General features: G+C 42.2%; 1 protein-coding gene across 1 annotated transcript in view; it reads left to right on the top strand.

The window, feature by feature from the left end:
• Positions 1–38: 38 nt before the first annotated feature.
• Positions 39–10,716, top strand: part of CPSF3 (cleavage and polyadenylation specific factor 3) — a 33,484-nt gene continuing 22,806 nt past the window's right edge. The window contains 6 exon segments of the mRNA NM_174284.2: positions 39–193; positions 4,915–4,978; positions 6,399–6,496; positions 7,406–7,534; positions 9,025–9,202; positions 10,511–10,600. Of these exon segments, the coding sequence (NP_776709.1) occupies positions 144–193; positions 4,915–4,978; positions 6,399–6,496; positions 7,406–7,534; positions 9,025–9,202; positions 10,511–10,600 (609 nt within the window). The 5' untranslated portion in view covers positions 39–143.

The following is a 10,716-nucleotide window of genomic DNA, read 5'->3' as shown; positions in this document are numbered from 1 at the left end:
CGCGGGCGCCTAGATGCCGGAAGTTGTGCTCTCGTGGGATGGAGCAGGGGTGGTTCTTCCTTCTTAGGGTCTCTGTGTCTTTTCTTCTAGTTTAGAAAGACTCCTGCGGCCTGTTGTTTCTCATTCCCGTTTGGACTTCTGAGATGTCCGCGATTCCTGCAGAGGAGAGTGACCAGCTGCTGATCCGACCCCTGTAAGGGACCTGAGAGGGACTGAAGCCGTGACTGTGAGGCGAGGAGGGGAACCCGATGGTTGGCCTCAGTCGCCCCCCGCCCCAGGGCCGGTTGCCTCGGCAGCCAGCTCCTGGCCCGAGCCAGGCCTCTGCGCTGCAGCGGTTTGAGAAACTGAATCGGAAGGGGCCTGCTAACTTGAATAGGATTTTGCTTTTTCTTCAGTCTCAAGGGAGGATAGGATGTCGCGTTTGGGGGCGAGGGCCTATGGTGGGACCGCAGGGCGCTTTCGTATACGCCCAAGAGGGGCGACTCGTGAGGGAACCAGGGATGCTGAGGATGGCAGGGTCAGATGATAACCTGGATAAGGCTGTGACAGCGCGAGGAAGAACTAAACTTGTGCCTTATTAACCTCCAGGACTCATATTTGCCGAAATGTGAAAGGGGAAATACATTAGGGAACTTGTGAGTTCCATTCAGAGCTTACACTCTCCGGGACTAGGGAAGGTAGAAAGTGGGAGAGGTGAAAAGGCAGAAATGTTAGGACAATATCTCAGTCGCTGATTGACCGTGAGAGGCCTTGTCTTTCACTGGAAATGGCTTTCTGTCAGAGAAGCACCTTATGGACCTGGAATGCTGCTTAGAGAAATGAGAACTTGCCTAACTGCGCAGTTTGAATCTGCAAACACGTTTATTGTTAGACATGAGTTAGCACCAAATGAACACGTACATTTTTCCAAAGGTAGAAAGTATCTCCTTCACTTGTTCATTCAGTAACTCCTTGAGCACCTACTGGGGATGGAACACAAGTTTGCCCGCCGCTCGCTTCGCACCTGTCATCTCTTCTTGTGTTCAGCAAACTCTGAGCCAGTGTCAAGCAGCACACTAGGCACTCGGGATACAAATAAGACAGGGCTGAGTTAACTGAATTCACCCTTTTGATGGGAATTGCAGTGCCAAATGAAAAGTGCTGGAGAGAGAGTTTGGAATAATAGCAGCCAATTGCTTTGGCGTCAGACCTGAAATCCAGTCCATACTCCAGCGATTACTAGGACAACAGCCTCACTGAACCCACTTCCTCCTGTGGAAATAGTCGAGCAGCACTTAACTGTCCAGAGCAGAGCTCCTTGTAGGTGCTCAGTGAATTGTGACTACTGTAAGAGGACACATAGGCATTGCAGTAAGGCCCTGAGAGCATGCAGAGTGGATTTCTGGTGAGAAGACAGTGCCATCCTGCGTCCTGGAAATTAGGACACTGAACTGAGTCCTAGAGATTGACTACAAATTAAAGACAGCCAAAACATGGGGGCAGGGATGTTCCAGGCTGAGGAAGTGGCACATGTGAAAATGAGAGGTCTCTTTGTGGCCAGTCTCCCTGTGGGTTCAGCTAAAAGATAACAGATGAGACTATAGAGGCTTTCAGAGTCCAGCTTATGAAGGACCTTGTATACATGCATACTAAGGATTTGGAGTCTTTATTGCCAGTTATAGGGAGCCAAGGAAGGGTCTTAAGCAAGGATAGGATGTGGTGGAAATTATGCTTTAGGAAGATCAAAGATGCTTCTGGCAGCAGTGGCACAGATGAATTAAAGGTGTATTAAGGGACTTCCCTGGTGGTCCAGGGGTTAAGACTCTGAGCTGCCACTGCAGGGAATGCAGGTTTGATCCCTGGTCAGGGAACTAAGATCCCTCATGCCCATGAGGGATCCCTCATCCCTCATGGTGTGGCCAAAAAAAAAAAAAAAGGTGGATCAAGTGGAGAGAATCCAGTAGGATGAGATTGAAACAAACCAAGTGATAAGCAGTGAGATCTTGAAATGAGTGAAATGAGCAGCAGTGGGTTGGAAAGAGAGACCTGAGAGTAAAGAAGTGAAAGCTTTAGAGCTTTGTCAGTGATCAGATATGTTAGAAAGGGCAGATGTGGAAGGGAAGGCCGGGCAGAGAGGAGAGTTAGGATGACTCCAGTTCCCAGGTAGGATAACTGGTAAGTGGTGGTGTTTGTTACTCACTCCAGGAGTACCCAAGATGGGGCAGGTCTGGAGTAAGTTTGGGAGTTTTAAATTGTTTTATAACAGCCTTATTGAGATTGAAATCACATCAGCACACTCATTTAAAGTGTACAGTTAGACAGTTTTTAATCTATACAGTTTTACAACTATCACCACTGTCAGGACATTTTCATCATTCCAGAAAGAAACCGTGTATCATTGCCCTGCAAATTGCCCAGCCCTCGGCCACCGTTAATCTCCTTTCTGTCTCTGCAGATTACCCTGTTTTGGACATTTCATATAAATGGGTTGCAACATGTAATCTTTTGAAACTGGCTTCTTTAACTTAATGTAATGTTCCCAAGTTTCCTAATTTGGGAGTTTTTACTCATTCAGTAGGTTTTTCTTGAGATTTATTGCATGTCAGGCACCTTACTATATAGCAGTGAGTGAAATAGACATCTATGCTATTATGGAGCTTTCATTTTAATAGTGAGAAATAAGCCATAAACAAGTAGATATAATGACATCATGTAGTAATAAGTGTTAAATATAGTGGTCTGAAGGGCAAATGAGGTGACATTTGAACTGAGACTCAAATGATACACAGGAGCCAATATGTCAATATCAGGGCAGAGTGTTCCAGAAAGAAGAGCACGGGCTAGGGACTTGAAGTACAAACTTGTTTGGCATATTTGAATGTTAGGCGCCTGTGAGATGTCCCAAGAGAGACCAAAACCAGGTGACTTAGAAGTCTGGGATTCGGGAGAACAAATACCTGAATCTGGACTACAAATAGAGAATTGGAAGTCCTCATGTGTTAACTGTAGGACTTCCTGGGTGGCCTGTCTGGGTGTAGCGTCTGTCTATAATGCAGGAGACCCGGGTTCAATCCCTGGGTCAGGAAGATCCGCTGGAGAAGGAAATGGCAATCCACCCCAGTACTATTGCCTGGAAAATCCCATGGACAGAGGAGCCTGGTAGGCTACAGTCCATGGGGTTGCAGAGTTGGACACGACTGAGCGACTTCACTTAATGTATTAAAAATGTGAAGATGAAGATCAGAAAGACTGAAAAAGGAGCCAAGGGGAGAACCCTTGGAATAACAGCTTTTGAAAGATGGGTAGAGGCAGCTGCATGAAGGAAACTAGGGGAAACCAGCAGGACAGGATGAGAGCATGAAGTCAAAGAAACCAGGCTCAGAGAGGGAATAAGATGACGTGCTGCCTGGAGAAGAGTGAGATAGGAACTGAGAAGGGCTCTCTGCACTTAGCAACAAAGAGCTGTTTTGCAGGGAGAGTTTCAGAGGGATGGTTGGTAAAAAGCCAGAATTCAAAATATGTAACCTTTAGTAAGCGGACAGGGAGACTAGAGATTAGAATTAAGGGATTTTCATTTGGGGACAAGGATGACTGGGATGTTTAAATGCAGATGTCAAAGAAGATAGTAAGGGGAAAGCCAGTGATGTAGCAGGGGTCAGTACCTCAGAGGGAGGGAGGAGGTGGGCAGAGTGTAGAACCATGGTGAAAAGGTTAGCCTTACAGAGAGAGGTCTATTCTCTGTTCCAGGAGAAGTGGAAGAAGAGAGAGATTTGAGTGGGTTGGCAAGTTGAGGGAACCAACAAACTATGTAATTTTTTGATACAAAGAAAGCCCATGACTCAAGAGTAGGATACAGCATGGGAAAATTTAGGAAAGGGGAGAAAGTTTGAAATAGTTACTATACCAACAACTGTAGGAAAAACTGCACCAAAAACTGGAGGGACACTCAAGAGGGAGGGCAGAGGGCCAGTTAAAGTGGCAGGCCAGGGGCTCACGGTGGTCGTCTGGTTTTCTTTGCATCCTGCTCTGAAGTAGGATCTCAGTCTGAGGATGCGTCCATCTCATGTCAGTCCTGTAGCCTATCCATTCTTGGAGCCAGGGTCCTGGTATTAGGCCTTTCCATATGCTAGGTGCTTATCTACACTGCTTGGCAAATAGAAACTGCTTGAGGGAGTTCCCTGGCAGCCCAGTGGCTAAGATTTAGCACTTTCAAACCTGTAGGCCTGTAGACTACAGGAACCTAGGACTACAGAAGCTGTAGTCCTAGGTTCAATCCCTGGTCAGGGAACTAAAATCCCACGCGCCCCACAGTACAGCCAAAAAACCCCAAAAAACTGCTTGACATTAAATAAGTGGTTGAATCACAAGCTAGAATGGTTGGGATAAGGCATCAAAGAAGGCGAGGGGTTAGACTGGTGAGGCTTAAAGCCTTGTGATAATTGGAAAGAAAGGCTGTTTATTCTGAAGAAAGGAAATTTGTTTTAAGTGAAATAACAGAAAGTAGCAGGAAAAAGGAATGAGATTCACATGTATGAATATTTAAATTTAAGCTATTTGGTAAATGTGTATTATCATCTTGAAAGAATTTTTAACTGCTTATGGGTTTTTACTTAAGTGCTAATTCTAAAAGTTTTATTAAATCATCTGAGTCCCTGCTAGTTTACATTTTAAATACATCATCATTTTAACCCTAACATTCATAAGGTTGGATTTAACCTTTGATCCTCTCGGTCTGACCTCTCAGAGGTCACTTTTCATTTTTTCCCCAAGTTGATGCTGTTCTTCCCTGTCTTTGTAATTTTGTGGAACTCATCTGTCTCAAGTTAATGTCATCAGATGGAACGTAGTTTAAGTTGTAAAAAAAAGTGTGAATTTATTTGGCTTCATTTTGATGGCTTTTTAATCATTTTTATTTTTTCCTTTGAATGTTCACAGTGGAGCTGGGCAGGAAGTGGGAAGATCATGTATTATTCTGGAGTTCAAGGGGAGGAAGATAATGGTAAGTGGCTCCGATGGTAAAGAATCCACCTGCAGTGCGGGTGACCTGGGTTCGATCCCTGGGACGGGATGATCCTCTGGAGGAAGGCATGGCAACCCCCTCGAGTATCCTTGGGCTTCCCTGGTAACTCAGCTGGTAAAATATCTGCCGGCAATGCAGGAGACCTGGGTTCAGTCCCAAGGTTGGGAAGATGCCCTGAAGAAAGAAGTGGCTACCCACTCCAGTATTCTTGCCTGGAGGATCCCCATGGACAGAGGAGCCTGGTGAGCTACAGTCCATGGGGTCAAAAAAAGTTGGACAGGATTGAGCAACTAAGCACAGTATAGTCAGATTAACAGTGTGTCTATGTCTGCATTGAGTGTTAGGTCTGTTCTAGTTCAGTAGTTTTATCTATTCAGCATATTAACTGTTTTGCCCCCAGAATAATGTCATGGTTAGTATATGCGTCTATAAAATGTTAACGTGGAAAACTAGTATACTTCCACTTGGCATTGACATAATATTAGACTGAGGAACTAAAGATTGTAAAACTGTCAACTGGATCTCCTAATCTAAAAGTCTTCCAAATCCCTCTTCCATTCCTGAAGGTCTGCCAACCTGTCTGCCCCACCCGCAGTGGGAGACCCCAGGGAACTGGCCTCCTCAACACATGCAGAACTCCAACCTCCTCCTGTGCAGTGGGACAGTAGGCCAGGCCCTGGTCTGGTAGCCGAGGTGCCTAAGTTAGCACCAGGGTGCCTGGCCTTGGGCAAGTCAGGCCCCTTCTCAGCCCATTTCCTTAGCTGAGAGCTGGAGGGACTGGAAGAGGTGGTCTCTGGGGTCCTCATTATGAAGGCGGTGCAGAGGCTCATCAGGGTCTTTTGGTCTCACTCTTCCCCTTCTCCCACTTAAAAGAACAGGCACACAGCAGACACAATCTTTTTAATCATTTACTGTATTAATTTGATAGAAACACCCTCCCAAATGAGGATATAATTCAGGAATGACTGGTTCTGAAGAATTTGTCTTCTAATACCTAAATTGTCCTGATCAGAGAAGTTTCCTGTTTTTCTAATCGTTGCCTTCTCACGATAGTCACATGTGGTAGTAGTGAATCTATGAACTTTAAAAAATGCTAGCCATTTCTGATGTTAAAGTTCTTGCAAAAGAGTTCATTCATTATTAGAGTGCCTACAAAAAGTAACTAGAAAGAAGATTTCTTGTATTTTGTGTCCTTGTGACTCTAAATATGAGCTGTATTTAAATTTGGGAAGTTAGAATTGTTAACAGCGTATTTACCCATTTAATAAGAATTGCATTTCAAACATATAGAATCTTTCCTGATTGTGTATGGTATGATGGATCAGTTATGATGTCTATTTGTTGAATGAATTTGAATAAAATGTGGAGAAGACTGTGATCTCTTTCCCATGTCTTTCAGCTGGACTGTGGGATCCATCCTGGCCTAGAAGGAATGGATGCTCTTCCTTATATTGATTTGATTGACCCAGCTGAGATTGATCTCCTACTAATTAGTCAGTAAGGCTTTTTGTTTGTTTTTGTTTTACTTTTTATTGCGGGCATTGTTTTTCAAGGACTTTTACTTTAAAGATCAATCTTTACCAGATTTTAAGATTCTAGTGTTTTAAAAATATTTTCTACTAGGAATTATATTGCAGACATCTAAGACGGCACGCCATATTGTCATCACAGGTGAGAGAAGTTTATGACAGAAAACTTCCTTTCACTTATCTAGAGTAAATGAGGGGGAGGGAAGAGATAACATATGCCTTGATCATTGTAAAACTTGAGACTAAGAAAGCCCTCTCACAGAATATCCCTGAGGCTGCTGTGTTGCCTGAATATTCATCAACGACTGATGCTGAAGCGCCAATACTTTGGCCACCTGAGGCAAAGAACTGGCTCATTGGACAAGGCCTTGATGCTAGGAAAGATTGAGGGCAGGAGGAGGAGAAGGGGACGACAGAGGATGAGATGGTTGGATGGCATCATCGACTCAATAGACACGAGTTTGAGCAAACTCAGGAAGATAGTGAAGGAGACGGAAGCCTGCCGTGCTTCAGTCTGTGGGGTCACAAAGAGTTGAACACGACTGAGCGACTGAACAGCAGCTGTGTTGTCACACTGTTCTGTGGGAACTTCATATGTAAACCATGATGGGTTTCATATAAGCCATATGAAGTGGGTTTTATACCACTAAAGCGCTTGTTATAATTTTGACTTTTGAGAATAGGCTTGGCTATATTTGAGAGAAATACTTTTGTTTTTCTTATGTTAAAACTAAATACATTATTCCTTCCCTCTGCACATACCTACTCTGGGTGTTCTGAAAGTATCTAATGTTACATAGAACTCTTCTGTATCTAAAGTATATGACATATAATATTTTAAAAAATTGACAGAAGCTCTTTTTTCTTTTTTTTAAAGTTTCCATTTGGATCACTGTGGAGCTTTGCCCTGGTTTCTACAGAAGACAAGTTTCAAAGGAAGAACATTTATGACTCATGCTACAAAAGCTATTTATAGATGGCTTCTTTCAGATTATGTCAAAGTTAGGTAAATTACCTTAATAGATTTATACATGCACTTGGTTCTACCCAATACACACAGTTGATGATATAGACCATTTTGTGTTTTGAAATGAGATGTTTTCTTCTTATTCACAAGGGTATCACTCATGTATTCATTCAGTACCAACTCATCAAATAGGTATTGTGTCCCCAGCACCTCCTTGGCGTAAAGGTTTTATGTAGTTTTTGCATCCTTTTAAGTCTTTGAAATTTAGGTGAGTTATAAGGTATGATAGCAATATTCTATATATGGAATTTCATAATTTTATTAAAATTTAAAGCAGAATACATTATACAGTGGTATCTATTGAAGTCTTTTTTTGGGTGATTTGATCAAAGCAAATTGACTGTCTGAAGTGAAAAGGTTCCCTGGGGAAGCTTTTTCCAGCTGCAAGAGAAAAATCTGCTCCTTTTCCAGAAAGTTTGGAGCCTTCTTGTGATAAGTATAGCACAAATGATAAACCTTCAAAGGCTTACTGTTTCATATGTACATTCCTAGGGTAGCTAAGATGCAGTTTGTTATTCTGTAAACATACAGAAAATGGAAGAGTTATCCTTGGTAATGACTTTACTGGTTAACACTTAAATGAAGCTCACCATATGCCAGGCATAGTCCTCAGTTCTTGACACATGTTAACTCCTTTCATCTTCATGTCAGCCTTGTGATGCAGACTCTGCATGAATCCCATTTTACAGATGATTAGACAGGCATGGATTTCTTTGGTGGCTCAAATGGTAAAGAATCTGCCTGCAATAAAGGAGACCCAGGTTCGATCCCTAGGTTGGGAATATCTACTGGAGAAGGGCATGGCTACCTACTCCAGTATTCTTGCCTAGAAAATTCCATGGACAGAGGAGCCTGACGGGCTGCAGTCCATGGGGTTGCAAAGAGTCGGACATGACTGAGTAACTAAAACTTTCACTTAAATTCACTTTTCAGCCTGAGGCACAGAGAAGTTAAGTAATTTACCCATGACGGTCACAGTAAGAGACAAAACTGGAATTCAGATCCAATCAGTCTGGCCCTAGACTGTGTCCTTAACCCCAACCTCTCTTGTTTTTTTTGAAGTATGTTAGCATAATTTTCCAGAGAAAACTTGTTAGATTTTCTAGATAAGTCTTTTTATATCACAGGTGGGGAAAACTGCTGTGATTCAATGTGTGTGAGTGCCTTTATCTCACAGAAGGTGTTGGGGTAGGAAAAAAGGTTGAGAAGTGCTATCCTAAAGAGTACTTTGCCTTAATTTAGTGTGTGTGCTTTGCTTGAAATCATGCTTTATATACACTAAGCATTTTTCTCATAATAGCAGAGTAAAAACATATACAAAAGGTCCAAGAGATTAGAAATAGCATAACACCTACAATATGATTTTAAGAAATATGTGGCTATGTCATCCACAGACAATTTCTTTGAGTTTAAAGACTTATGAAAATCTTACCCTTAATTTTTTTGTGTTGGCATCTTTAAAAATTTAGTAACATATCAGCAGACGACATGCTGTATACTGAGACAGATTTGGAAGAAAGCATGGACAAAATTGAAACCATCAATTTTCATGAAGTGAAGGAAGTTGCAGGAATCAAGTTTTGGTGTTATCACGCCGGCCATGTCCTGGGAGCTGCCATGTTCATGATCGAGATCGCAGGCGTGAAGGTACACTCTAGCTTGGGAATTTCCTGCCCGTAAGAAATCAGTGCAGGGCTTACGCCACCAAGTGTACTAAAGAATATTCCCTAAGGCTAGCAAAGTGTGAAAACACTGAAACAAGGTAAAATTAAGCTGGTACTTTTGCCTTGTAAATATTGTTCCTACCCCTGTGTTAGTACTTTCTGTATCATGATTGAGAAGAGTACAATAAGCATCTCAAAAAAGTAAAGAGTTCTTTCCTGATCATCATGCCCTTTTTCTCTAAGATGCTGAGAATACATCTCAAGGTTATCTTTGTGGACAAATTCTATATTATTCCCATTAGTTAGATTGAATAATTGAAACTCTAGATGGTTTATGACTGAGTTAAGTTACACATTTTGAAGTAGATACAAGCGATGACACCACACTTATGGCAGAGAGTGAAGAAGAACTGAAGAGCCTCTTGATGAAAGTGAAAGAGGAGAGTGAAAAGTTGGCTTAAAGCTCAACATTCAGAAAACTAAGATCATGGCATCCAGTCCCATCGCTTCATGGCAAATAAATGAGGAAACAGTGGCTGATTTTATTTTTCTGGGCTCCAAAATCACTGCAGATGGTGATTGCAGCCATGAAATTAAAAGATGCTTACTCCTTGGAAGGAAAGTTATGACCAACCCAGACAGCATATTAAAGAGCAGAGACATTACTTTGCCAACAAAGGTCTGTCTAGTCAAGGCTATGGTTTTTCCAGTGGTCATGTATGGGTGTGAGAGTTGGACTATAAAGAAAGCTGAGCACAGAAGAATTGATGCTTTTGAACTGTGGTGTTGGAGAAGATACTTGAGAGTCCCTTGGAGTGCAAGGAGATACAACCAGTACATCCTAAAGGAGATCAGTCCTGGGTGTTCATTGGAAGGACTGATGTTGAAGCTGAAACTCCAATACTTTGGCCACCTGATGCAAAGAGTTGACTCATTGGAAAAGACCCTGATGCTGGGAAGGATTGAGGGCAGGAGGAGAAGGGGACGACAGAGGATGAGATGGCTGGATGACATCACCGACTCAATGGACATGAGTTTGAGTGGACTCCGGGAGTTGGTGATGGACAGGGAGGCCTGGCATTTTGCGGTTCATGGGGTCGCAAAGAGTTGGACATGACTGAGTGACTAAACTGAACTGAATGCATCTACATTTCATTAAAAAATTAGGCTATTTTTTCTATTGCACTTCATTTTCAAGAATTGATGAGTGAAATATATTCAGAGTAAAATGAAGCATTCCAGAATTCTAACTTTCTAACTTTTCTAATTCCTAACTTTCTCTTTTTCTCAGCTTTTATACACAGGTGATTTCTCAAGACAAGAAGACAGACACTTAATGGCAGCTGAAATTCCTAACATTAAACCTGATATTCTTATCATTGTAAGTATTAGTGCCCTGTATTGTAATTAGTGTAATGTAAGTAGGATTTTTTCCAGGGGAAAATAACATGATCTCATTTTCATATCTGTGATCAGATATAAATATGTCTAGTTTTT

The sequence above is a fragment of the Bos taurus genome, chromosome 11 (assembly GCF_002263795.3).
Source record: "Bos taurus isolate L1 Dominette 01449 registration number 42190680 breed Hereford chromosome 11, ARS-UCD2.0, whole genome shotgun sequence".
Classification (NCBI taxonomy): domain Eukaryota; kingdom Metazoa; phylum Chordata; class Mammalia; order Artiodactyla; family Bovidae; genus Bos; species Bos taurus.
Note: the sequence above shows the minus strand (reverse complement) of the source record. Positions and strands in the feature narration are given on the sequence as shown.